General features: G+C 38.4%; 2 protein-coding genes across 10 annotated transcripts; one reads left to right on the top strand and one right to left on the bottom strand.

Annotated features, from left to right (window-relative positions):
• The first annotated feature begins 630 nt into the window (after positions 1-630).
• On the top strand, positions 631-11,786 carry LOC113136342 (potassium-transporting ATPase alpha chain 1). The gene is made up of 24 exons (XM_026317073.2): positions 631-1,215; positions 2,487-2,591; positions 2,811-2,870; positions 3,035-3,238; positions 3,398-3,511; positions 3,691-3,825; positions 3,936-4,053; positions 4,681-4,949; positions 5,198-5,276; positions 5,725-5,844; positions 6,014-6,123; positions 6,299-6,433; positions 6,609-6,801; positions 6,975-7,150; positions 7,331-7,467; positions 7,643-7,793; positions 8,058-8,226; positions 8,312-8,466; positions 8,746-8,869; positions 9,147-9,292; positions 9,397-9,530; positions 11,251-11,352; positions 11,561-11,652; positions 11,758-11,786. The coding sequence occupies exons 1-24, from the start codon at positions 1,204-1,206 to the stop codon at positions 11,784-11,786; spliced, it is 3,069 nt and encodes a 1,022-aa protein (XP_026172858.1). The 5' UTR covers positions 631-1,203.
• LOC113136341 (DENN domain-containing protein 3-like) lies at positions 11,050-27,513 on the bottom strand. 9 transcript variants are annotated; one of them, XM_026317066.1, is made up of 28 exons: positions 27,089-27,511; positions 25,325-25,420; positions 24,655-24,844; positions 24,462-24,569; positions 24,118-24,233; positions 23,880-24,004; positions 23,498-23,606; positions 23,249-23,368; positions 23,060-23,137; positions 20,965-21,084; positions 20,222-20,337; positions 19,892-20,047; positions 19,077-19,173; positions 18,798-18,898; positions 18,303-18,484; positions 17,987-18,146; positions 17,606-17,801; positions 17,273-17,441; positions 16,670-16,935; positions 16,383-16,553; positions 15,863-15,992; positions 15,414-15,521; positions 15,147-15,286; positions 14,481-14,641; positions 14,217-14,353; positions 13,732-13,850; positions 13,205-13,345; positions 11,050-12,861 (listed from the first exon to the last, which is right to left on the bottom strand). In XM_026317066.1, exons 2-28 carry the CDS (start codon positions 25,394-25,396, stop codon positions 12,613-12,615), a joined length of 3,837 nt encoding a protein of 1,278 aa, XP_026172851.1. In that variant the 5' UTR covers positions 25,397-25,420; positions 27,089-27,511; the 3' UTR covers positions 11,050-12,612. The 9 variants fall into 9 exon arrangements, 7 of the variants coding, with proteins under 7 accessions (XP_026172851.1, XP_026172849.1, XP_026172850.1 ...); XM_026317064.1 differs by having other exon boundaries at positions 23,060-23,158; positions 27,089-27,510; XM_026317065.1 differs by having other exon boundaries at positions 16,670-16,929; positions 23,060-23,158; positions 27,089-27,509.

A 27,513-nucleotide genomic window follows, 5' to 3' on the forward strand; every position in this document is an offset into this window, starting at 1 on the left:
CTCAAACATTTGGAATGAGAAGAGTTTGCCATATTAAATAATAGATATTTTAATCTTCTAAAAGTTGTTTATATTTTCTGATTCTATTAAAATTAAAATCAGTGATGTTTGTACAGTTAATCAGTAAATGCCGGTTGTTTCTGTCAGTAATTAGCAACTGATTCATATCAATGTCATGTTAATTCATATATTAAAATATTAGTGGATAGAAGACCAACATCTTACTGTTGTGCAAGTAAAATTTCCTTTATCTTCTGCTGGACTTCTTATGCTCATTTTTATTATTTATTATTTATTTTTTGCTGGAGAGCAGAAAACTCTGTCTACTCAGTCACATACAGTAGCTTGTTGTTTTGTACCCAGTGATGTACAGTAGTCACAGTAGGTGCAAAACAACAGAGATAAAACAAAAATGACCAGACTTAACCTTTTAAAATCATGGTGAATGTTTTTTTTTTCCTGCACACACCTGCAGAGAGGAGAGTACAAATTAAATTTTGTGTGGATCTGGTTTGGTGGTGCAGTTCTCAGGCTTGTGGATTGAGTTCCTCTCTCACTTTCCGAGGCATGGTTTTGACCATCATATCATAGCATTATAGGTGGATGATTTTTCCTGGACTAGCAAAGTTACTGTTTCTCACTTAAGGCTTAATGCAGCGGGATTTCAACCTCTAGAATGATTTGATAACCAGTAGACTATAGTCATGTTTCTGCAGTATTTGGTGTAAATTGATGTAGTGCAATGTCAACCTCACTGGTAGGAAGGACATTGGTCTGTTTTAACCTTCACTGCTCTTTACTTTAATCAAGTTTATCAGGAAAAGAAACGTGCTGAGGTGAGATAAGAGATACCAGAGGAACACTAGCCTACTCAGAGCTTATATGAGTATGAATGTGTGTGTGTGATCTGGCTAGGGGTGACATTGTTGCTACTTGAGGTATTATTTTATGCGTGTGTGTGTTCACAGATGTTTGTGCACATGTGGATGTAAAAAGGGGAGTTTCTGGTATAAAAGGATATTCCAGATAATCTCACCTGTTTCTGACCATTGTGTGTATATGTATGTGTGAGAGAGCGAGAGGGAGATACAGGGTGTGTGTTTGGCCCTGGCCTTGACAGTCAAAATTTCGGCACCAAAGAAGGATCGAGTGGTCTGGACCTCTATTGATTTAGGAGAGCAGTCCCCCATCACACCAGCAACCATGAGTAAAAAGGTAGGTGACCCAGCAGAGTAGATGGCTGACTGTTTACATTGTTTACCATTGCTTGTTGAAGAAAGCAAGTCAAGTCCTTTAGTAGAAAAATATTATTTTGTATAAAATATTATTTTACGTAAAAAATAATTTTGTATTACCAGATCAATCATTCTCATCTCACTTTGTGACATCTTATCCAGAAATAGTACTGCAAGATATGATAGAATAACCAGAGCTATTAGAATTAAACTGAATCTAATATTTGCCTTTTTAAAAAAAATTTTAAAAGTTATGGTTTAAGGTGTTTCTTTTAAATATATACTAAAATTTGGGTCAACATTCCTTATTATATTAGAAATATGTCTTCACTTTAACAATTTAAACACTCATAAGTATTCTCTTCTTGTTAATCAGAAATGTAATCTTTATTTATAGACTGATCAAAAGAATTATGATGACCTAGTATGAATCTGGTATTTTATCTTTTTCAATGTACTATGTGTGAAGAAAGACTTGTTAACATTGGTTTCTGCTTTTAAATCCCTTTAGTGCACTTGGTACAATTTTAACCATTGTCCTCACTACATGGGATAGAGATTTTAAACTTAGGCCCACAGCTGGCAATGTCCTTTTCTGGTGTTTTTTCTATTAAAATAAGAAAATGAATAAATAAGTTCAGCAATAATTATTTTCATGCACATTTTCTTATTTAAGATTCCCATCACTGGCTAGCTGTGAGGTTTTGAATGATTTTAAGGATAAAATTATTTTAAACTACACTGAGGCTATCTAAAAAAATACCACTGAACCTTTAACCTCCTGTATGAGGAGGTGATAAGATCTTTAGGCTTACTTACTTTTTAAATTCTTTTTGCCTTTTCGTTTGTATGATACTGTGGTCACCTGTATTACAGTGTATATTATTCATGTATTATAGTTTTTTCTATAGAAGTTAATATATTTACAGTCACTGAAGGTCATTCAATGAATGTGAAGTGAATCCAGCCATTTAGTTTCTATTAATAAAGTGTCAGGAGTTTAGTCTTATCCCATTAAAAAACAACTGAAATAGTAAAAATATCTACTTCAATAACCAGCCTTTCACTGGAATATTGTCAAAACAATATACATAACAAATATAGTCACTTTTATAGTTAATTTATAGTTAGTTTTATAGTTTAAGTTATTTCTGAACACAGTTGCATTTTTTTCTTTTGGTATCCATATCAAAAATGTCAAGCTTTTTAAATATGTGTGCAAATGTTTTCTCTCCTTCTGCATGAGTTTAGGAGGCTTACGACATGTTTGAGATGGATGGAGAGATGAGCAAGAAGAAGAAGAAAAAGATGAAAAAGAAGGAGAAACTGGAGGGCATGAAGAAAGAAATGGATATAGTGAGTAATGACTGAATGTATAAATCAAAGAAGCCTATGGCCTACACAGTAGTGAGAAGATGTAGCCTTGATACATAAAACAGTAATGAACTCAGAGTTTTATTCCAGCTGCTATAAACACCAAGTTACAACCAAGCAGCACTGAGTAAATCATCTTTAACTCACTCTGAACTGTCCTTTGACAGTGTTGTGAATAATGTCCTCTGTCTCCTCCTGCAGGATGATCATGAGATTACAATTGAGGAGCTGGAAATGAGATACAACACCAGTGTGACCAAGGTGAGTGGTTAATTTTCTTCTTTAAGATCTTTTGCTTTGCTTTATTCTTCAAAGTTTATGTTACTAATTTATTTCATTTCTATGTTTGCCTATGTGTGGATAATCTTTCTTTATTTTTGGCCATGCTTTTTTTCCCCAACTGTTCTTCTTTTCTCTGTTCACAGGGTCTGACCACTAACTTTGCCAATCAGATCTTGGAGAGAGATGGCCCAAATGAACTGAAGCCTCCTAAAGGAACTCCAGAGTATGTGAAGTTTGCCAGACAACTGGCTGGAGGGCTGCAGTGTCTGATGTGGGTTGCTGCTGTCATCTGCTTCATCGCCTTTGGAATTGAACTTGGGAGAGGAAACCTCACCAGCTTTGACGATGTAGGCGGTGTTTCCATTTAGAGACACAATGTGTCTGTAGCTTATGTGGATTGCTTTGATTATGAGGGATGACAGAGAGATGAGGAAAAAAATGAAAGAGGAACGGGAGGAGAGTAATTTCATTGCTAGCTAATCATGGTTACATATTTCACATTCTAGCTGTACTTGGCCATCACCCTGATTGCTGTTGTTGTGGTAACTGGATGCTTTGGTTATTACCAAGAATTTAAGAGTACCAACATCATTGCCAGCTTCAAAAACCTGGTGCCACAGGTAAGTTGCACATAAACAATAAAAATCGTGCAACTCCATGTCCTCACATTGAAAGAATTTAATATTAATGCATCCTCTATCATTATACTGTGTCTATATCTCTTCACTTTTTATTTTTGTCACTCTATTTTTAATTACCTTTTATCTTTGCTATTGTTACTTCTTATTTCTAACAATAGCAAGCCATGGTTATCCGTGATGGCCAGAAAAACCAAATCAATGCAAACCAGTTGGTGGTGGGGGATTTGGTGGAAATGAAAGGAGGAGACAGAGTCCCTGCTGACATTCGCATCATCACTGCTCAGGGCTGTAAGGTAGATAATACACATATGCTGTATCAGTACATACAAACAGATATACTGCTTGTTAAAACAATTTCTACACAATCTGAACATATCATGAATATCAGAATTTTGTGTGCCAGGTTGACAACTCATCCTTGACAGGGGAGTCTGAACCACAAACAAGGAGTCCAGAATGTACTCATGAGAGTCCACTGGAGACCAGAAACATTGCTTTCTTTTCAACCATGTGTCTAGAAGGTGCGATACAGTACACAGCACATATTGTTCAGACTGACACTATTTTGTCATTTATTTCAAGTATTTGTTTATGTATGGAATTTTTATATAAATACTTCTACTGCTACTGTTTTAGCTGGGATGAATGGGCCTTAGTAATGGGCACAGTGACAATAATCAGAAAAGGTATGGGAAGGATTACGAAACAATGGGCCCTTGTAAAGGGCTCCACCTTTCTTGCACTCCTCAGAACAAGACACAGATTGAGCAACTACGTGACTTGTAGTTCATTTGTGTTTTCTTGTGGTTGTAGTAATATGTAGCAATTTTCCACTTATTTTACACATTTTGTTTTATTTAACCGTTTTACATATTTTTGTAGTTGTTTTTCTTGTTTTCTGTTTTTTTTAGTCCTTTTGTATAGTTTGGGATTTATTTTTTCTTATTCTGTTGTATTTGCAGTCATTTTGTAGTCACTTGTTTGACCATCCAGCTGAAAGGTTAACAGTGCCTCTATGGTTACTATAGTTATAGTTATGGTTAACCATAGAGGCACCATAGAGGAACCATAGAGGAACCATAGAGGCCCAGTAGGCCTGTACAATACTACATCAGGTGAACTTAAGAACAAACTCCTTTTCTCTCCAGGTGTAGCCACTGGTGTGATAATTAACACAGGTGATCATACTATCATTGGTCGGATTGCCAGTTTGGCAAGCGGCGTTGGCAATGAGAAGACACCCATCGCAATAGAAATCGAGCACTTTGTGGACATCATTGCTGGTCTTGCCATATTTTTCGGGTTTACCTTCTTTGTGGTTGCCATGTTCATTGGATATGCCTTCCTGGAGGCCATGATCTTTTTCATGGCTATTGTGGTGGCTTATGTGCCAGAGGGGCTACTTGCTACAGTTACTGTAAGTAACTGCAACAAATGAGTATTTCTTTTTCTGTAATACTGTTCATTGTTTATAGTCTCTTTATATTATTATTATTATTATTATTAAGCTTTCTATGCGAATATTCACTTTGCATTATCACACCAAAATTTACAATATTCTGTGTTAGTGTTTGTGTGTAAAATTAAGTTTATATGTTCAGTAGGCAAATTTAACACTGCACTGTAGTAACCTGTCAGTCTGTAACAGACTGTCTTTACAAACAGGTATGTTTATCTCTGACTGCTAAACGACTGGCCAGGAAGAACTGTGTTGTGAAGAACCTGGAGGCTGTGGAGACGTTAGGTTAGTAGACCTGAAAACCAGACACATCCAGCTCCTGACAGTTTTTGTTGTGTTCAAACAGTGTGTTACATCTGTAGACTAATCTACAGATTACTAAATTAGCTAAAGTTGAATGAATTGTTATGTGATTTCTTTAAGATTTAATAGCTGTAATAGCTTAGTCATCCAAAGAAAGTATTTGTGCAGCATAATGACACATTTAGCCCTGTGATGGACTGGTGACCTGTCCAGGGTGCACCCCTGCTTTTTACCCAAAGAGAGCTGGGATAGGCTCCAGCAGATGCCCATGACCCTGGTTAGGAAGAAACGGGTATAGATAATGGATGGATGGATAATGACACATTTATTATAAAAGTATGCCTTTTAAAAAAATGTGGTCTCTGTTAAGTTATTCCAGCATGCATACATATACAGCGCATATGTGTAACATTTTTAACTGTGTATTTAGGCTCAACTTCAGTGATCTGTTCCGATAAGACGGGCACCCTGACACAGAACAGGATGACTGTAGCTCACCTTTGGTTTGACAACCAGATTCATGCTGCTGATACCACTGAAGATCAGTCAGGTAAGCACATGGATAACAATCTGTTTTTTTAGAGCGTTTCCTTTTGTACTGCTGTTGTGGCCGAACCCATAGACCTAAGCTAAAATAAGATAATCTGTGAGTTGGCTTTTAAAAAATGAAGTAACATTATTTATCACTAAATAATCTTGTGTGATTGTGTGGTTTCTAGGCCAGAGCTTTGACCAGTCATCAGAGACATGGCGTTCACTGGGGAGAGTGGCTGCCCTGTGTAACAGAGCTATATTCAGGCCTGATCAGGAAGGAGTTCCTATTCCTAAGGTACAGGTTCACTCTTTTAAGTACTTTGTAGTAAATGTGAAGCTGACTATTTAATTGTGGCTCTATGTTCCAAAATTTTTGGTTAAAAGCCTGTTTTCCCTTCTTTTCTTTCCAAATTATTCTTAAAAAATGTTCTTTTTGTCACTTTGGATCTCACTTTTACAATCTCATCCAGAGGCTTGTTGTGGGCGATGCCTCTGAAACAGCTCTGCTGAAGTTCACTGAGCTCACCATTGGAAACATTGTGGACTACCGTAATCGCTTCAGGAAAGTGGTGGAAGTGCCCTTTAATTCCACCAACAAATTCCAGGTAGGAGCAGAAAGCTTTATTTGTAATGGGATTACTATGATCCTTGATCAGTTACTACACTAGTAACTGGGTAAAACAAGATTTTACTTTCCTACTGTGAAACTACTACTGCCATTTATAGTATAGTATAGTATATAGGACATATATAGTTTTGTTCATACCCCTCTCTCTTCAGTTATCTGTTCATGAATTGGAGGATCCGCTGGACCTGCGCTACTTGCTGGTGATGAAGGGAGCACCAGAACGTATCTTAGAGCGCTGCTCCACCATTTTGATAAAAGGCCAGGAGCTGCCTCTGGATGAACAGTGGAAAGAAGCTTTCCAGACAGCTTACATGGACCTGGGAGGACTGGGAGAGAGAGTACTGGGTTAGAGAGCTCTTCTCATAATGCTGGCATGGCCAGATCATGTTGGTTTAATATAATTACAATTAAAGAGGTTGTTGTGAGGTTTTGTATTTGTGCCATTGACTTTTGTAGCTAATTAAAATAGATTAATACATAGCGACACTTCATGTGTATGTACTCTCATCCCTTCCCAGGTTTCTGTCATCTCTATCTGAATGAGAAAGAGTTTCCTCGCGGCTATCAGTTTGACACCGATGAGATGAATTTCACCACATCAGGACTGTGCTTTGCTGGTCTCATCTCAATGATTGACCCCCCAAGAGCCACTGTACCTGATGCAGTGATGAAATGTCGTACTGCTGGAATCAGGGTGTGTTCAAATTGCGCCACATGTACAGAAAAAGCTTGTTTGGGGTGGTCTTGATTTTTTTTAAAAATGTGATTACTTTTGTAATGCACAATTTAGCAGGAGAGTGCATTTCCTTTTGGGAGTTTGTGCTTATTTTCAACTAGTCAACTTTTTAAAAAATCTTTTATCTTGAAACCTCAGGTTATCATGGTGACTGGAGATCATCCAATTACAGCTAGGGCAATAGCAGCTAATGTTGGCATCATCTCTGAAGGCAGTGAAACAGTGGAAGACATTGCCCAGAGGAAGCGCATACCTGTCGAACAAGTCAACAAGAGGTATTAATCACTAGCTAAACACTTAATACTCATCTCTGTGACATAGCAGGGAGATGACTGTTTGTCCATTGCAGTATGTTTTTTTTTTACTGTGTGACTACAAGAGATTCACTAGACTGGTGTGTTTAAATGTATGTGTGTGTCTTTGTATATTCATTGTGTTGTCTGTGTGCAGTGATGCCCGTGCTTGTGTGATCAGCGGTGGTCAGTTGAAAGAGATGAGCAGCGAGGAGTTAGATGATGCCTTACGAAACCATCCTGAGATGGTGTTTGCAAGAACATCCCCTCAGCAGAAGCTGATTATCGTGGAGAGTTGTCAGCGTCTGGTAAATATACAGATGCAGATACAGTGTACTATGTGTAGTCTTATTGATTAAAGTTACTGGATCATTTAAAAAACTAAAGCAAGTTTCCTATATACATAATTTTAAAAAATTAATGGGAAACACTACAAAGCTTGTTTAGTTCACTGTGATTGTGACTGATCAGCAACAGGGGGAGAGATTGGTCTGCATGTATTCATATATATCCTGTATAAATGATCAAACTATATTTTGCAGTCTGTGAGCTTTCATGTTTCACCCTCCCAGGGCTCTATCGTGGCTGTAACAGGTGATGGCGTGAATGACTCTCCGGCTCTTAAAAAGGCTGATATTGGCATTGCCATGGGCATCGCTGGTTCAGATGCTGCCAAGAACGCTGCAGACATGATCCTCTTGGATGACAACTTTGCTTCTATTGTCACTGGAGTGGAGCAGGGTGAGGCTTAATAATAAAAAAATATATACATAAAAAGGCAGCTAGATTAATCAACTTTGTTGAATTTGTGTGTGTGTGGGGGTAGGTCGTCTTATCTTTGACAACCTGAAGAAATCAATTGCCTACACTCTAACCAAAAACATTCCTGAGCTGACACCATATCTGATCTACATCACGGTCAGTGTGCCTCTTCCTCTGGGCTGCATCACTATCCTCTTCATCGAACTGGCCACTGATATTGTGAGTATTAGTGTCATTAGTACCACTTCAGCACAAAAAGAAACAACTTATTTATTTTTTTATGGTAATTGCAGTTGCAATTTAGTTTCATAATATGTGATGGTTTTGTGTAATATTTGCTTATATTTTACTGTGACACGTTTTTATAATCACCATGCACCAGTCTTATCCTTTATAGTAGATGATGTGGTGCCATTAAGAGTAAACTAGCATCATTATCTTCCTCAGTCTCATATCTGCTTTACACTGATAGGTTGTTTGTTTCTGCTGCTCCCCTAGTTCCCCTCAGTTTCTCTGGCTTATGAGAAAGCAGAGAGTGACATCATGCATCTGAAGCCCAGGAACCCTCGACGCGATCGTCTGGTAAACGAAGCCCTGGCAGTGTACTCATACTTCCAGATAGGTGAGACTGTGTCTGTGCTGGTCAATAAAACAGGCACACTACATATAACTATTAACCTCACTTACACTGAAGTGAATTAAGCCACATAAAACAAACCTTAGTATGTCTCCATTTCTGTGAATACATAGCCTGCTAATAGACTGTGCTCTACTCTTGTCTTTCAACTACATCCTTGCACTGTACAATAAAGCTGATTACAATACCTCTAACAAAGTGCTGTGAGAATTCCAATTTTAAAGAAGTATTGACCTGTCTTTAATTTCTTACACTGCTTCAGGAGCCATCCAGTCTTTTGCAGGTTTTACAGACTATTTCACCGCCATGGCCCAAGAGGGCTGGTTCCCGCTCCTGTGTGTAGGCCTGCGTTCTCAGTGGGAGAATGTTCATCTTCAAGACTTACAGGACAGCTATGGGCAAGAATGGGTTAGTATGGGCTTGAGATCCTACCTTTTTTCAAGGTAATATTTTTTCATAATTGGCATATAAACTCAATATATCCTACTTTGTGTCCTCTCCCCTGGTTGCAGACTTTTAGTCAGAGGCTATACCAGGAATACACATGCTACACTGTGTTTTTTGTCAGTATAGAGATCTGTCAAATTGCAGATGTGCTGATCAGGAAAACTCGACGTCTGTCTGTGTTCCAACAAGGATTCTTCAGGTTGGTAAAGACCCATCTCTAACATGAGTCCTTCAATAGTTTGTATTGTATTTCATGTTGTTAACTACTCCAGGGTTTATGCTGCATTTACAGTCATCAGCAGAAAAACAGGAAAACATCTCGTCCTAACTTGAGTGTTTATGTATTATTCCAGGATGGTTACCCATTGCTATGCAGTCTGTAGTCACATCATTAAAACAGCCTAAATTAGCTACTTGAGTTGTGTTAGGTATTATTTGGTTTGTTAAGCATAGAAGGAAACAGCATGTTTAGCTCCTTTTCATGACCAGGAGCCAAACCAAGTGCTAACAGCTTATTTTACCCTCTTTCAAACGCACCTTCTGTCCTCCTGGTTCAAATTGACCTGGTCTGTTTTGACTGCTTATAAAGCATGAGGTATAAAATGATCACCAATTTTTTAGTTTCATCTTTTTAGTGAATTTGTTTCCAACATAATAAAAGTGATTTTACACTTATATTACATATTTTTAATGTATGGTATGATGGACCTCATTTAAATAAAATTAAATAAAATGCCTAATTTTTGAGTAAAGAAAAATCAGAAATTCTGAATTATTTTCACTATATTTATGATCAGAGGCTCCCAAGTAGATCACAGACTGGTATATATCAAAGTTTAGTCAAGATATTGTTTTGAAATCATTTTTTTATTTTTTGTTACATATTTTTAGCCAACATCATTACCACTACCACTCTTTTAAACTTCTTTTAGATCTCTTATTCTTTTTATTATTTAATTTATAAACAAACCTCTATTACAATTATACCATATTTTTGAAAAAAATAAGCAGAACTTATTAGTTAGTTTGGATACCACTGACTGGTATATCTCAAACATTAGCCAAGATAGCCAGGTCAGCCAGGTCAAAATTGACTGATGCAATTATATTCATAAATAGAGAGCAAACATATGATTTGCAAAGCACAAAAAACTGTTTTCAACAATCAACAGAAAAACTGTGTGTGTGTGTGTGTGTGTGTGTGTGTGTGTAGCCCCATGAAAGTAGATCAAAAGTTGTGAGCAAATCAGCAAATTGGTAGCTTTGAAGTTGTGTGTGTGTGTGTGTGTGTGTTAGTTAGAGGTCATTTGGGAGTTGGGGCGTGTGTGTAAATATGTTCATTGTGCTGTAAAGCGCAATAGTATATATATAGTAGACGGGTGGGCAATCCATGTTCCTCGAAGTCCACTGCCCTGCTTGTTTTCCAGCTTCTGATTGGCAGAACACATCTGACCCAGGTAATCAGCATTGGTAAGGCAGAGATAGCTGGAAAACAAGTAGGGCTGTGGTCCTCAGTGCTCACCTCTGGAATAGTATGTAACCCATTGCACCACTAAATGTGGCCGGGTCAAATTGACCTGGGAAGACCACAGGTGCTATAAATTTTAATAAAACACACATAATTCAACAGTCAATTATATGGAAGAAAACCAAAGTTATGACATATTAACTTTTTAAAATGGGTCAAATTGACCCAAAGACAACAGGAGGGTTAAAAGCTTACTTTGCGATTTATGAAGTTGGAACTGAATGTCTCTGTGAGAAATTACAATTATGTTGCAATTACATAAAGCATTATTATTTGTAAACAAACCATCTGGTCATTTATTTTTTTACCAATCAATTTTATAAGGAAACCATTAAACCTGAACTACTCTACTTCTTATTGTAATAAGGCGAATATTTTTGTGTGCGCGCAGAAATCGCGTCCTGGTTAGTGCCATAGTCTTCCAGCTCTGCTTGGGTAATCTACTTTGTTACTGTCCTGGGATGCCCAATATCTTCAATTTCATGCCTATCAGGTAAAAGCACACACAGCCTCATTAATATGGCCACAATCTCAAATCAAAGCTCAGATGAGATCTTTGTGGTCTGTATATTGTGAATTAAAACATGAATCTACAACTTGCCAGCAGAATGTTTTTCAACTCTACAGTCATTGCTTTTTCCACATTTGAAACAAAAAAATTTGTAGCTGGCTTAGTCTAATGTTACATGTTTTCTCTCCAGAGTCCAGTGGTGGTTTGTTCCTCTTCCATATGGTATTTTAATCTTTGTCTATGATGAGATCAGGAAGTTAGGAGTCAGAAGACACCCAGGAAGTAAGCTGAGATCATTTTTTCTCTTCTAATCCTTTTACTATCCATTTGTCAATCATCTCTTCTATACATTCAGTATTCATTAATCTATCGCTTGTCATCTCTCAGGTTGGTGGGATCAGGAACTTTATTACTGAGAGAAGAGATGCACCATCATTATGAAAGCATCACTACTGAACCCAGAGGATCTATCTCATTTCGCTAACACAACTATATTATTTGAGATCTACTATAGCTTAATCTGGCTTTCCTGTTTTATTGTAGTAATATTAACAGTGTGCCTAATTCACTTGAATACAGTGAAAAGGTGATAATTTAAAATCATCACTGAATAATTCATATAGCTCTGTATCTATGATGGCATTGTATTTGTACTAATAAACAATTTTAAGATTGATGACCTCAAATCAATAACAAAAGTAGCAACTTTTTTGTGCTTTATATTTCTTAATGTTTTTCTGACCTAAATGGTCAGAAAGTGGCGAGTTTCCATATAGTGGAATAAAATCCTTACAGTAATTACACTAGGGCATTGCCTCACATTTCCCTGTATAATTACAGTACACACAAAAACAGCAATGGTCATAACAGGTAGACTTAACTAATTAATATTTCAAAATAACACAAACAATAGTTTTAAAGTGGGGTTGCTTTTATCTTTTTGTGTATTTGATTTTAGCTCACAGCAAAAAAAAGAGTTACAAAAAGAAATTTTCATTTTAAATTTAAATTTTGACCTTCACATTTTGTCTCTGTGTGGTCAGCCTCACTCTACTCAACTTCATATAGGATACTTTTGTTGTCACAGTCAAATACCAAGAGGAAATAAGCAAATAATTGCCATCTTCTGTGTACACATGTACTTGCAATTCCCTTTTGTCTTCTGCTCTCCTCTATGCATGTCCCCCTTTTTTCATTTATACACACCATTTTCCATTCAAGTGCCTGTTCCACCTCTATTGTCTACTCGACTTTCCAGATGGCAATCCTGCCATCACGGCGTGCTGAGCCACTCAGGACGTACCGATCCTCAGCAGAGCAGAGTGTCTGAATGCTGTCTGAATGGGCCTGCAGCTCCTTTGTCACTGTGTGACTCTGTGGGTCCACCACCAACACCTGACTTCTCAGCTGACCGTGACACTGACCTCCAACACTGCTCCATCCACAACAGCCCACCCAGATCTGAGAAGAGGGCATCCAAGAAAGGTAGTACTGGATAAGTGATGATTGTATAAATTAAACCAAAAAGGTTGTAAATTAAGGGTCAGCAATAACAATCAGAACAAAAAAACAGGAGTTTTTTATAAAATTGGTATCTTTTCCAGGCTCTTCTTTATAATGGCATATTAGGACAGAAAATAATCTGCAGTTTATTTTCATCAATTTATTGTCTAATTTATAAAATATCAAAAAATAATGAAAAAGGTCGGTTGTATATATTGCACAACCTAAGCTAACCTTCAAATGTTTTGTATGAAACTTAACAATTATGTATAAAGAAGCAAACACCATATTAAAATGATAGTTTTGTGACCTGACATGTAGCCCAGCTTACCTGGCCCTTTACTCGAATCATACAGGTGACTCCTGAACTACTTGGCAAGATGATTCTTTTTGATGGATGTAGTAAATGGTTGTTAGTGTACCAGAGACACAGCTCGCCTGAGTCTGCACAGCCTGCCCACACCTGACCTTGCTGATGCAAACACATACAAAAACTCATTTAATACTTCAATCCAGACAAAAACCTGTAGTGGAGGTTTATGCACACCAAAAGTTTATGCAAACCAAAAACAGCTAATCAAATTGTAATTTGGTTGTATATGTATATCCAAGTTTTAGGGAACATTGTCAGTAACTGAACCTCTCAGTTTCACTGGTTACAGTAACTACTGGTCCCAGCTGTTTACATGCCAAAACTGATGAGAGCATTTTTATGTGACCCGTGCACAACTGTTTCATTCACTGACTGACAGCAATGGCTTGCCGATTCAATAGACTGAATGATTGACTTGCTAAACATCTAAACAGCTGCTACATTGCTTAATTGGCCGGCATACTGAATTAGAATTGGCAAGTCACCTCTGGAATAACAATGAAGCTACTGAATCTACTGGGTATGCTGTGCAGATTGTCAGGAAGTGCCATTCTTCGTTGTGGAGTCCCATTCTTTTTCAGTTCCACAATGCTGTCACCACAACCTGAACATACACATCACATTTCTGATTAGCCTCATTTTTTTGTAAAGTTATGTTCACACAGAGATGAAAGTCTTAGTGGTCATGTACTTAACACCATAACTGCATTTGTAATGAAGGAATAAAAAGACATTGATGGACATGCAATAACACTTGGGTTTGAATTTGGGTATTTTCAGTCAAATGTTTAGTGGAGTGAAAAAATAAGCTACTGAACATTGTTATTACACTCTTAACGCGTTACTGTGACAGTGTATGTTTATTGCACCTGAGCAAGCAGCACTGATTATACAGATAAATATTCACATGGACTAAATAAGCTAGAGAACAGTTTCAGATTAGAACACACAGGGGACAGTGTGTACTTACAGCACCACACAGCGTCATCATGGATCTGTATGGACAAGAGACGGTTGCACTTGAGGAAGATTTGTTGCTTCACTTTGAGTCTGCATAAGTCCCACTGTAGGATTGTCCCATCACAGCTGCAGGAATATGATTCCTGACTAGGAAGGAGAGGAAAGCCTGAGTAAAACACCCACAACACACTCAGTTATATAATTAGAGTCATTTTAGTAAGAGTTTTAATATTTAATGTGTAGTAACCGGTAACTGGCATAACTGTGTCTTTACCTGTTGTGTTGATCTCTGGTGTCCACCATGAGTCCAGTCACTTCATGTCTGTGTTCAGTCAGCTGTTTGTTGCAGGACATGCTGTGAGTGTCAATGATGTAGATGACAGAGTCCTGAGAGCCAATCCATACCTGATCCTGGACCAATCCCAGCATGCAGTTCTACATAGAAGAACATGGGATCTCAACTGATTAGAAAATCTGTTTAGAATCTGAACATTTACAGCATCACAGCTTTTTGTGACAGCGCCAATAAAGCCGATGTGGCAGATTTGAGGACAGAACTTAAGATTTTGGGGAAAATCAAATGCATGGACATTTTTTTAATCCATGTATTGTCCAATGAAAAACTGGTATCTACATTACCCTCAATGCAATGCAACCATTGATATTTCAATCAGAGATTTGGGGGTGTTATAGTGACTAATGTAGCCCCAAGCAGAGATGAAAACACAGGTCTGGTAAATTGGCTTATTTCTAACTCCATAACCCCCATTTACAGATTACAGTCTTCAGCCATAACCAAATTTACCATTAATTCTGTGCAGCCCTTTCTGGAGCTAAGGTTTTATACAGGTTTCTCTCACATACAGCATACAGCTCTACACTCTGTGTAAAATTTGTGGCGTTCCCCTTTAAAAAAAATGTTCCTCTTAGCTGTTCTCACCAGCTGCGACACTCCGACCTGGATGCTGTCCTGCAGTTTGCACCAGGTAGCTGCATCAAATATAACCACTTTTCCCCCACTAAGAGCCACCCACAGCTTTGGGTTCATCCCACCTGTTGAGTCACTGCACTTGAGCTGACCTACAGAGAAAGAGAGAAAGAAAAAAAAAATACAGCAGTGGACAGCTAAATTGTGAGCACTGACTATATGCAGTTAAATAAATACTGCTATGGTAGGGTAGGGAAAAATTGTACCTCCAAATAGTACCTGGTGTGTAGAGCAGCACATGTACAGTCTGAGGTTCAGCCAGGTCAAGTGATGGGTTGATCTTGTGCTTGAGAGTTTCTGAAGTAGTTTCAGACACACTCATGGGCACTGGTTGCCAACAAAGACAATTCATGAATGGAAATAAAAGAGGGTGAATGGAAGGTATAAAGAGAAACACACGAGGGACAGAGCAAACTCAGGATTTAAAAAACTGTAATGACTATTTCATTTCTGTGTTGTTTTCTGACATATTTTAGACCAGATGATTAATCCAATAATAAACAGATTCATATGCATAGTGAGAAAAGTTACACATTGTGAATCTTTAGGTAGATGCAGTTGCAGTTCTATAAATAATGTCTACTCAAACTTTAAAACAATTATAACTCTAAATGAAATTGTAATCCTTTATTTAACTAAATGTTTGTGTGAAAAGACCAAGGTCAGACCTTCATGCTTGATCTTGTCAAAGTAGGCCAGCTTTGAGGCAGCAGTGATGGGCCTCTGGGTCTGCAGGCAGCCTGTGACAGCATGCATTAACAGGACGTTGGTCAGAGCCTGACTCATGTACTGAGGGTCCTACACAGACAAAATAAACCATAAAATAAGAAGAAAAGCAAAATAAACACTTCAAACAATGACTTGCACAGTCACCACCATGGTGATCATATTACGTTATAAAGAAAAGTAATCATGAGATCACAGTTATCCCAGGCACACATAGTTCACCATTGTTCAAATGTGACCCGTGAATCTGCAAAGTGGGTCGATGCAAACAGTACTGTCTTTATGGATGTTGTGTTTGGAAAAGGAAAGAGTAAATGGTTACCTTGTTTTGAGTTACATTTCATTACTACCCTCCACTCTCCAGGGCTGTATCAAGTGTTATCCAGTATGGCTTTATTAACCAAAGACCTCACTTTATTTTATTGTTTGTCTGTAAGCCAGGACAGTCAGATTTTTTTGTACCTTGTGTTGGTCGGCCATCTTGCGTCCAGCCCACATCTCTCTGACCACAAGGTTCCAGAGTTCAGTCTCTGTCTTTAGGTTGGCCTCAAACACCTCAGGCCTGCTGGAGGTATGAATATGAAGAGAAGGAATACGAAGAAGCAGAAAAGAAGCTGAGGCAGTCTTCACCGCCTGCATAGGAAGGGTTATTTTATTAATCTAAAATTACAGGGTTAGTAAACAGGATATAAAGGAAAAAAAAAAGATTTTAACTGAAAAAAGTGACAACGGAAGAGAAGATAATCGACCTGTATGTCTCTGAACTTTGCGATTTCCAGGTAAACCGGTCGTCCCTCAGTAAGCAAGAATAGACGTTTTTGTGTCATGGCAATTTTACCAACGCCATGGGAGGTCCTAACACAGGATGACACCTTGAAGACAGACTCATTGTTGTCAAGGTGGTCTATGACCTCAGGAGGCAGGTTGACATCTTGGGCTTCAGTCTCTGTCTCCTTCCACAAGGTGTAGAAGTTTTTGAAAAGAAAGGGGTGCACCTGCTTTGAGGGCCCTATGCCTAAAAGAAAAAGGTACAGCATATATAATATCCATGCACTCATTTGCAAACAGAGAATTGTATATAAGCAATTGTTATGTTACAGTTTTCTTGTAGGACCAAAAAACATTTTCATTGCAACTATTACTTATTTATCTGTCAGCCGATTCAGAGCCATGTTTCTAACTGACTACTGAATAATCACTCACTTTTTAGCTCTGGTCTTTTGTCAAGACCTCTCAAATATCAACATCACAATGAGCCTAAAAAATCCTCTTTTATAGTTTTAGTTTAATAGTTTTAATAGTCTAATCAAAAGATAGTGTCTACATACATCAGCTGTCCCTTCCTCACTTACCATCAGAGAGAGCATCAAATAAACGGTTTATGGTTGCTAAATCCTTAACAATCCCACACTCCTGCACACAACGCACAAACTCATCCTGGTGCATATGCTCTTTGGGAAGCTTGAACTTCTTGACGTGGTCATCAGGTGGCACCAATGGCTTCTCATTCTCTGTTTTTACCTAACAGATATTAAGAGAAGACAACATCACAACAATTATTGATAATTAGTCACCAACAGATGTCTCATCACGAACCCACTATCTGCTACCAAAATTGAGTTTCCCCTTCCACAACCATTTCTACAAGATGATGATGGCAATGGTGATCATGTGAGTTGACTGACCCTCAGGATGAGTCTCTTGAGTTCAGGTCGTTTGTCAGCTTGCTGTCTCTCGTCTTGGTGCAGGGAGTCCACTATCCATGTGACCAGCTGATTGGGGAAGATGACGGTGTCTGTTTTGTTGAGGTTTTGGAAATCACTCAGAGCATCCAGTCGCCGCGAACACAGTGTGTTGATGAAACCACGCAAGTAGTAATATCTACAGAAAAAATATCTTGTTCAAGTCCTAAGACCTTGGAGTCAGCACACGTAACTAGCATAGAATTAACTAGAAATGTTAACAAACCAACCTTGTCAAGCCATTGGTTGTGTAACACTAAAACAAACATAATATGAATGACAGTAAAAAAAAAGACAAGAAAAAAATTAATGAAAGCTGAGTACCTGGCAAGGTAAAAAGGGTTCTCATTTTGGACAGAGAAGATAGCTTTGCCAAGCTGCTGGATGAGCTCACTGTAATAACTTTGGACACAGTGGAAGGACAGAGACACTGGGAAGTCTGGGAGTTTAAACACCATTACAGGCTTAGGAGGGCTTCTCAGTCCTATAAGACAGAGAGTGGAAGATGTGGAGAGGAGAAGTCAATAACAGGAAAAAAAAAAAGGTTTAAATATTTTCCTGACATATCTTCACTGTAATAGCTTGTCTCTATATAAACTAATAATAATAATAATATTGGTTTATTTCTCTCCAGTCTCACCAGATTCAAACATGATGACCCTATTCAGCACTGTACTTCTCTGGAAGCTGTCAATTTGATTGTCCCTCAAGTTCGGCAGGTTTGGTCTTTTAATAAGCCTTGTCTCTAGGTTGGAGCTCTTTTGCTGGCTTTGAGTCACCTGTGTGGTGGTTCTGCATGGGGCTTCAACCATAGCATTCATCCTAGATAATAAATGAGAAATAATTCTGCAATACTTAAACAGCACAAAAAATAGAAAATTAGGTACAAGTTAAAGAATGGGGATTGCAGTGGCTTTTTCTTGCTTTAGCCTTTGTTGTCAAAATCTTCCTAGCAGTGGACTGGAAGAAAAACATTAACTACATCTGATTTACCCACAACTTGTATGTGATCTCCTGTTGTGGTTGAAAATTTGTAGTTAGTTAATTGCTGACTTCTTCTTCCAAATATAAAGTGTTGAATATTATTAATATTATCAGTTAGTTCGGGGCTCATTAGATAACTTAAATATCTTACTTCATCTCAGAATGTATGCTCTGTTCCATGCGAGCATAATTGTCCATTTTCCTGTTGAGACGATCCTTGAGGAAGGAATGGAAGATGTGTGTCTCTAAGACCTACAACACAGTCATAATATATATGTACTCACCACTACTACTCCAAACAACCAGCTGGCATTTAATATTGCCACCAAACAAAGTGCTGATGAAAAACATTTTCCACATTGCACCTTTAAGTGTGCGGATGTATGACAACATGAACAGAAGTATCTCAAAATAAGAAGTTAGTATTTACCTTCTTGTAAAACGGTTGTTCAGTTGGCTCTCTGCTTTTCAGGAACTCTTCACTATTAAACACTCGATGTTCATAGTTGAGATGGCTGCTAACATCCCTATTGAATACAAACATATACATGTATATTGTAATGGAAAAATTAGTTTCAATGATTGATTATTTCTTACTGTATTCTTGGTTTTTCATGTTTCACAGGTTTTCATTTACAGGTTGATTCATAGACTTCAACAAGGCTCATGTGTTTTTCATAATCATATCTGATGTTTATGTTCTTCCTGACCTAGTATAGTCTGACACTAAGGGACACAGTGTTCTCAAGGAGGTTAGTGAGGAGTATCTGGGACACTAGGTGTGAGGAAGGGACAAGTATAAGAGAGCAGGCCCAGGATGGAGGGTTAACTGTTGAATGAGAATATAGAGTTTTAGAATATGAGAATATAGAGTTTTAGAATATAGCCTTATTAGGGAATCACTTTGTAGAACAATAGGGAAGTACAGACTTAATTATCTAATGTGAATGATTATTTGCATTTACTTTGCATGTCTGTATAAGTAGCAGCCTCAGCCTAATAGGAGCTGAGCAACTGGGGAACAACTGATCTGAGCAACTGGGGAACAACTGGAGAAGACAATGATCAATTGTGTTCTATTCTGTTTTGCTCCTTTCTTGCAAGAAATATATTCTGAAAAGACAATCTGTCTGCACTCTCTTTACTGTTCATCCAACAGGTTTTGCCACAACAATTTTAACAAAAATATAGGAGAATCATCCAATTAGATCTCAAGCTATTATTGCAAAATACAACACACACAACCTGAATACGTTGACAATTAGTTCCAGTGCAGTCCTCTGGATGTCGTGGTTGAGGTTGTATTGCCACTCTCTTCTCTGTCTCCGCTGTTCATTGATGTCGGTGCAGCTTGCATGGCAGCACCAGGACAAGTCAAAATGTATCTGCAGAGACCGACACCTGAAAAACACACTTTGATTTTATAAACTAATAGCACTTTGTCTCCATATCATTTGTCTAGTTTGAGAGAAGTTTGCAGTTAATAAATATATACAGTTAATGTCTCTGCTTGTGCTTTTATGTACTACAGTTACTTGTAGTGACTTGAATAATTCTTGGTATTATAGAGAGTACCTCTGTGTGAAGCAGTCTGCAGCAGCTGGAGGAATGTCTGGGATGTCAACAGTATTCGAATGAGAAGTGGAAACGCTTCCATTATCAATGTTGATCAAAATCAGATCATCTGTTTCCTGAAAAAATAAAACAGTATCAAGATTAAACTGTCTCTTTGTCTGTCTGCGTATTCCTCTTGTCACGAGCCGGTGTTGGAGCGTAGGTGCGGGAGAGAAGGTAGGACCCAAATGCAGGACAAACCAAGGCTTTTATTTCTTCCTGGAAACTCCAGGGCACAAAACAAGCAATACAAAGAACCGGGTGAGACGGTAGGCTCCCAAGACCGGGTAAGACGGTCGGGACTAAGAAAACACTTTCACTCTAACACAAACTATACACAACTAATGCTTCGCCAGGGAACAAAGGAAAGAGGCAGGTATAAATAGGGAGAACACAAGAGGTAATCGAACACAGGTGAAAGCAATGCGCAGAACTAACGAACATAAAGCTACCGGGGACCAGAGCACAGGGAAAAGGAAGTCTCTACAAAATAAAGGGTCTCCCGGCAGGAAGTCCCAAGAGGACTCGTGACACCTCTAGTCTGAAAACAATCTGCCTGCATTTATTAACTAAAAACCAAAGAAAAAAAATTACCTAAAAATCAAATTAAAACTGACATAGAATTGCCAACAAAAATTAACAAAATTCACAAGCATAAACAAGACTAGAGCAAGACATGTTAATTTGGAAGGTTATGTACTCACAGTAGCGACCTCCTCAAAATGGCTGACATGGCAGCCCATGAGGAATGCAGTGGGAGCCATGAGAAAGTCCAGCATGCCTCGGGCCAGGACAGGAACATAAGGCTGCTGCCATGACATAGGCTAGAATAAAAATCAAGAAGGGATGGACAGAATATTATTAGACCACAAAATTAAGGTGGATGGCTGGGTGAAGACTGTTCTTAAAATTGCATGTGACTGTGCCATGTTCAAAATGAAACAGTACATTAAAAAAATAATGTGATAATATAAACTCAATAGTAAGGTAATATGGTTTTAACATCCACTAGATACAGTGGGTACGGAAGGTATTCAGACCCATTTCAATTTTTCACTCTTTGTGTCATTGCAGCCATTTGCCAAAATCAAAAAAGTTCATTTTATTTCTCATTAATGTACACTCAGCACCCCATCTTGACAGAAAAAAACAGAAATGTAGAAATTTTTGCAAATTTATTAAAAAAGAAAAACTGAAATATCACACGGTCATAAGTATTCAGACCCTGTGCTCAGTATTGGGTAGAAGCACCCTTTTGAGCTAGTTCAGCCATGAGTCTTCTTGGGAATGGTGCAAGAAGTTTTTCACACCTGGATTTGGGGATCCTCTGCCATTCTTTCTTGCAGATCCTCTCCAGTTCTGTCAGGTTGGATGGTGAACGTTGGTTGACAGCCATTTTCAGGTCTCTCCAGAGATGCTCAATTGGGTTTAGGTCAGGGCTCTGGCTGGGCCAGTCAAGAACGGTCACAGAGTTGTTCGGAAGCCACGACTTTGTTATTTTAGCTGTGTGCTTAGGGTCATTGTCCTGTTGAAAGGTGAACCTTCGGCCCAGTCTGAGATCCTGAGCACTCTGGAAGAGGTTTTCTTCCAGGATATCGCTGTACTTGGCCGCATTCGTCTTTCCTTCAATTGCAACCAGTCATCCTGTCCCTGCAACTGAAAAACACCCCCACAACATGACGCTCCCACCACCATGTTTCACTGTAGGGATTGTATTGGACAGGGAATGAGCAGTGCCTGGTTTTCTCCACACATACCGCTTAGAATTAATGCCAAAAAGTTCAATCTTGGTCTCATCAGACCAGAGAATCTTATTTCTCAGAGTCTGGGAGTCCTTCATGTGTTTTTTGGCAAACTCTATGCCGGCTTTCATGTGTCTTGCACTGAGGAGAGGCTTCCGTTGGGCCACTCTGCCATAAAGCCCCCACTGGTGGAGGGTTGCAGTGATAGTTGACTTTGTGGAACTTTCTCCCATCTCCCCACTGCATCTCTGGAGCTCAGCCACAGTGATCTTTGGGTTCTTCTTTACCTCTCTCACCAAGGCTCTTCACCCACGATTGCTCAGTTTGGCTGAACGGCCAGGTCTAGGAAGAGTTCTGGTCGTCCCAAACTTTTTCCATTTGAGGATTATGGAGGCCACTGTGCTCTTAGAAACCTTGAGTGCGGCAGAAATTCTTTTGTAACCTTGGCCAGATCTGTGCCTTGCCACAATTCTGTCTCTGAGCTCCTTGGGCAGTTCCTTCGTCCTCATGATTCTCATTTGCTCTGACATGTACTGTGAGCTGTAAGGTCTTATATAGACAGGTGTGTGCCTTTCCTAATCAAGTCCAATCAGTTTAATTAAACACAGCTGGACTCCAATGAAGGAGCAGAACCATCTCAAGGAGGATCAGAAGAAATGGACAGCATGTGAGTTGAATATGAGTGTCACTGCAAAGGGTCTGAATACTTATGACCATGTGATATTTCAGTTTTTCTTTTTTAATAAATTTGCAAAAATTTCTACATTTCTGTTTTTTTCTGTCAAGATGGGGTGCTGAGTGTACATTAATGAGAAATAAAATGAACTTTTTTGATTTTGGCAAATGGCTGCAATGACACAAAGAGTGAAAATTTGAAAGGGGTCTGAATACTTTCCGTACCCACTGTAGTTATTATAATGTCTACAGTATTATGCTGTAACTTTTTTCACAATTTACATTCAGTTTCAGGATCCAAAGATGATTTCAATAACAATGTGGTGAAATGTTAACACCACTCTTCCCTTTACAGATTTTCAGACATAGATTTTGAACTAACTTGCAAGAAAAGCAGCAAACTCTCTGCCACCAGTGTGAGTCTGGCCCAGTCTGCAGAAAATAACACCACCCGCTGTTCCTGCAGGAGACAAGATATCACCTGGGGGGGATCAAGAAGATGGACAAACAGAGACCTCAGATTTAATGTGAGCCTCCTCCTGCTTCAGTATGTAATAGGTATGTGTAATACCTGCAGTAGTTTCTGTGGCCTGAAGCAGAGGAAAGGCAGGTGGAGGTCTAAATCTACAGCTGGATGGTCTTTGTCTTCTCTGGATGGTAACACAATGGTCAGAGGGCATAATGTAAACATCTGGAAAACACATAACATTACTGCAGTGAGAATACATGTATTATACTGAGATCACAAATTCAGATTTCCAATCTAAACAAAGTCTATCAAAGTCTTTAAGTTATTTAAGTACATGCTGAAAACACATACCAAATGCAGTCCATGAGGTGGGATAGGCACAAGTGACAGTTTGGCTGCAAACTCCCTCACTCTCCTCTCCATGTCTGATAAACAAGAAGTCCTCAGGTGGGTTAACAGACTAACAAAGAAACAGAAAGAGACACAAAGACTGAGATACAAAAAAGACAAGAAGAACAATTGCAGGATATACTGAAATAAAGATGAGGAAATATTTCAGGTAAAATCTGTATTGCACCTCCACTGTAAGTCTGTATGTACATCTTAGCATGCATTCATAAAAAAAAAAAAACAAAAGCAGCTGAACAAACAAACCTACTTTGATTTGTTTGACATTATAAAGCAAAACTGGTTCAATTAGCCGAACAGTTTGGTTTAGTCTGCAGTCTCTCACCATGATAGGCAGTCTTTGAGCACATTGAAGTAAGGGTATTTGGATATGACACAAAAGCTGTAGGCTGAGAAAATTTTAGAAAACTTAGAGGATCCAGTTCCATTCTCGCAGAAAGATGTACTGTCCTGCAGAAAAACACAAAAAAACAAATATGTTATTTGTTGACAAATGTTCATGGATGACATTGTCAGAAATGAAGGGATTCAAATTAACTGTCATTATATGCAGTACTGTGTACCAGTATTGGTCGGTAACACTGCATGACGGCTCCATGGGTCCTGTTGCCAAAGATATCAGTGAAAACCAGGAAGTGGAACTGTTCATCTCTCTGTTCACTGGTTACTTGGAGGCCACCTGGTTATAAATAAATAGATTATGTATCAGCATGATATGTTGCAGTTATAAGATGCCAGTTTTGTGTCCGCTGGACTGATCCAGCATGCTGCACCTACAAAATTAAACATCACACATTTGTTGAATAAGGTACCTCAATAATGACAGCATATGACAGTGTTTCTGATATACATATTAGTGCCTGCAGAGAATGTCATGAGACAAAATTTAAACCACAGGACCAAATACCGGGGAAGCAGAGTTGAGGTAAAGCCGTGAGGTCAATATCTGTAGGAACAGTGACATCTTCAGTTCCTCCTTTTCCTTCTGCTCCTCTGTCTGTAAAAATGGCAGTGGCTGAAACAATATTAAACAAAATTAACAACGTCTGTTCCTGCAAAGATGTTTAGTACATAAAAAGAGACCGGTTATTGTACCAGACCTTTGCTGGTGGTTGCAGCAGTTGAAGGAGGTTGCTCCCTCCTTGTCCTAAGAAACGAGCGCCTCCTTTGCCCATGAGGTCTCAGTGCTTCACGTTCAGCTTGAGGCCTCTTAACAAAAGGAGGTGCCAGAACATACATTACTTCTGGCTCCAACAAAAGGTTCTCTGGAGCTCCATTATTACTAATGGCCTAAATGGGAGATGGGAAGGAAAGGATTAGGCAGGAGTGTGCCTCATTTTTTGAAAGAAGAAAAGTATATTTCAATTATTTTTAGTTATTAACTGAAACTTAGATGTCATCAGCACTTAAAACAGAGGACATTATTATCAGCAGGACTCTATTAGTGATTATTTTTGTTGTCTGGATCAATGTTCAGTCTACTGGTGAATCTAAAATAATAGAGACTTAGTCATGGAAATACACAGCCAAATGTATTCACAATAAGCATTTAGATATCATCCCATACTGGAAAACCTAAACTTAATCTCATGTTGAAAAAATGTCTTAATGTTTGTTATCTAGGATCTTTCGTAAGATGAGAGCCGAACAAAATGGAATTAGGTTGCAAAAGCAAATTAATCAATAAGGTAATGACCTGACCACTGATATTTCCACTGTTTATATCAGTCAAATATGCCTCATGGGTGTGATTATAAAAACCTGGCAGACCTCCTGGATTTTCTCACTAGGTGTCCCAACCACCACACAGGCTTCCAGTAGAGTTGGCAGATGGTCCGTCATCACTGAAAACAGTTCAGCGCCCAGCTGGAGAAACAGAACTCTGCTGCATTAAAACCACTGAAATTAAGTCAAATCAGTCAGAGAGAGAGTCGAAGGATCCAGAGAGTAACAAAGGTTTACATAAAAATATACACATAAAAAACATATTATATACTGATTTTTGTTTGTTTGTTCAGAGACTTGATAAATTTCTGTCATTGTGTAGAAATAGCTTTCCTGCTGTTAGTACGACTACAAATGGCCACAGAACCAGAATCTAAGTTCATTTTATTATATCAGAGATCGCACGGTGATGATATTTTCTATATGGCTTCTTGTGGGAGTTGTACGACACAGTGCACAACACAGTGCTTACAGAGTTGAACTGTCAACTGTCTTGATAATCTGGCTACAACATGCAGCCAATGGCAGCATGTGTTTTCACTCCAAATTACTATAACTGTTTAAGCTCCTGGAAGAATTCAGCTCAGAAACTCCTGTGAGGATATATGTAAAGTAAAAAGCACATTAACCAGCAGAAACCTTGAAGATATGCAATTCCCAGTGTGGCTCACCAGACTTGGCTTGTAAAATAATGATAATCTTGAAAGTAGAAACAAACTTTGTTTGTCCCTTCAAGTCAAATTCAACATTAAATGCCATATAATACCAAAACAGAAAATAACTGAATTAATAGTCTTCCAATATATGACAGACTATAGAGTACAAATACATTATCATTGCTATAATCTAAAGACAAAAAAATGTTAAGTGTCGGCAGGCTAGACAGTGTATTTGAATTGTATTCAGTTATTCAGTAATTTTTTACTGTAGTATAATGTATACATTTATCCATCTAATGCAGTGCAGACTTGTGGCAGTGCAGTGATTACTGCTGTGTTTGTCAGCCTTTGGAATGAAATAGCATTAGGATTTGTCATTTTTCATTTTGGCAGCCATTAAGTGTTCCTACAAATCCATGTGACAGCTGATTAACAAGTATCACTAGAACAGCATTAGGTTTTGTGGGGAAAATGTTGACATGAAACAGGATGTCGCTTGTGTTTATTCCCTGTATAATCTGCTACTCTTTAGAAGGCAATATTTTAATCATATTTCATATTTTTGCACCAGATAGACTAGGCTCTACTTGGAAGATTAGGCTCATGGTACTGGTACCTGGCCACGATGAATGAATGGGCTACGTGGAATAAAATATTAACATCAAGTCCTCCTTAAAACAGCCTTGCACATATAATGGGTAAACAGACCTGTAGTAAAAATTGGTCACTGGAACTAAAAAATAAAATAAAATAAACAAAATAAAATAAAATAAACTCTGGTTAAGTAACTCATCAAATTAGAATCCACTATAACAGAATATATATCTGTATATAATAGGTGTGATCTCTGTTGTGCCTTGCAATGATCCACAGTATCAATATTACAAAACACCATTTTGTAAACTCTATTTCTGTTTCAGCCTTCGGGTATGGAAGAAATATGCAGAATAAAACTGTAGCAAAGATTTAGCACAGCTTTCCATTTTAAAGTTTAGCTAAAACAGTTTTACTGCGGCTGACGTGATTGTGCGTCACAAGGTGGGAGGATACTTCTGGTAAATCTCCACACCTCAAACGCCACTTCTCGACAAGACCAAATATCGCCCAAGTCAATAAAAAACATGTCAAGCGTCTCTTCTGCGACACTGACCTTGTCACAGATGTCCGTGCGGCTCCTCGTACAACCCCATTTCAGAGTCACGGCAGCCAGTCCGGTGCTAAACTCAGTGAATTCCTTCGTACTGAACTGAAACCGAGCTCATCCCGGTTAACATGGGTACAGACAGTTACCTTTACTTCCTCTATCTGTCTTTGGATCCGCAAACATGCGCACTGATCATCTGAAGAATTACAACTCAACACAGAATAACAGGACACTCCGATATGTTTTGTAGCTTTTATATCTTGCACCAGATTGGCGGCTGGTGAAAATATTTTAGGTGGGGCTGTGCCAAATTTACTTAGTTCAGTAACCATCCCAGTACAATTAAACAGGGCAATAATATAACTCATGGTCTTGGAAATGTTCAGAAGTTATTTAATGTCAACATTAAAATGTATGTCCGTTACTCTCTT

This window comes from Mastacembelus armatus, chromosome 16 (genome assembly GCF_900324485.2).
Source record: "Mastacembelus armatus chromosome 16, fMasArm1.2, whole genome shotgun sequence".
Classification (NCBI taxonomy): domain Eukaryota; kingdom Metazoa; phylum Chordata; class Actinopteri; order Synbranchiformes; family Mastacembelidae; genus Mastacembelus; species Mastacembelus armatus.

What these genes read in the sequence shown, in the direction of transcription:
- LOC113136342 (XM_026317073.2), top strand. An exon ending in ACAACACCAGTGTGACCAAG is followed by an intron (nt 2,871 to 3,034) that starts GTGAGTGGTTAA and finishes CTCTGTTCACAG; the next exon opens with GGTCTGACCACTAACTTTGC. An exon ending in TGTCACTGGAGTGGAGCAGG is followed by an intron (nt 8,227 to 8,311) that starts GTGAGGCTTAAT and finishes GTGTGGGGGTAG; the next exon opens with GTCGTCTTATCTTTGACAAC.
- LOC113136341 (XM_026317064.1), bottom strand. Translation starts at nt 25,396, where the DNA reads ATGACGGACCATCTGCCAACTCTACTGGAAGCCTGTGTGGTGGTTGGG. An exon ending in GTTTGCTGCTTTTCTTGCAA is followed by an intron (nt 21,085 to 23,059) that starts GTTAGTTCAAAA and finishes TTTTTATTCTAG; the next exon opens with CCTATGTCATGGCAGCAGCC. An exon ending in AGCATACATTCTGAGATGAA is followed by an intron (nt 18,485 to 18,797) that starts GTAAGATATTTA and finishes TTTATTATCTAG; the next exon opens with GATGAATGCTATGGTTGAAG.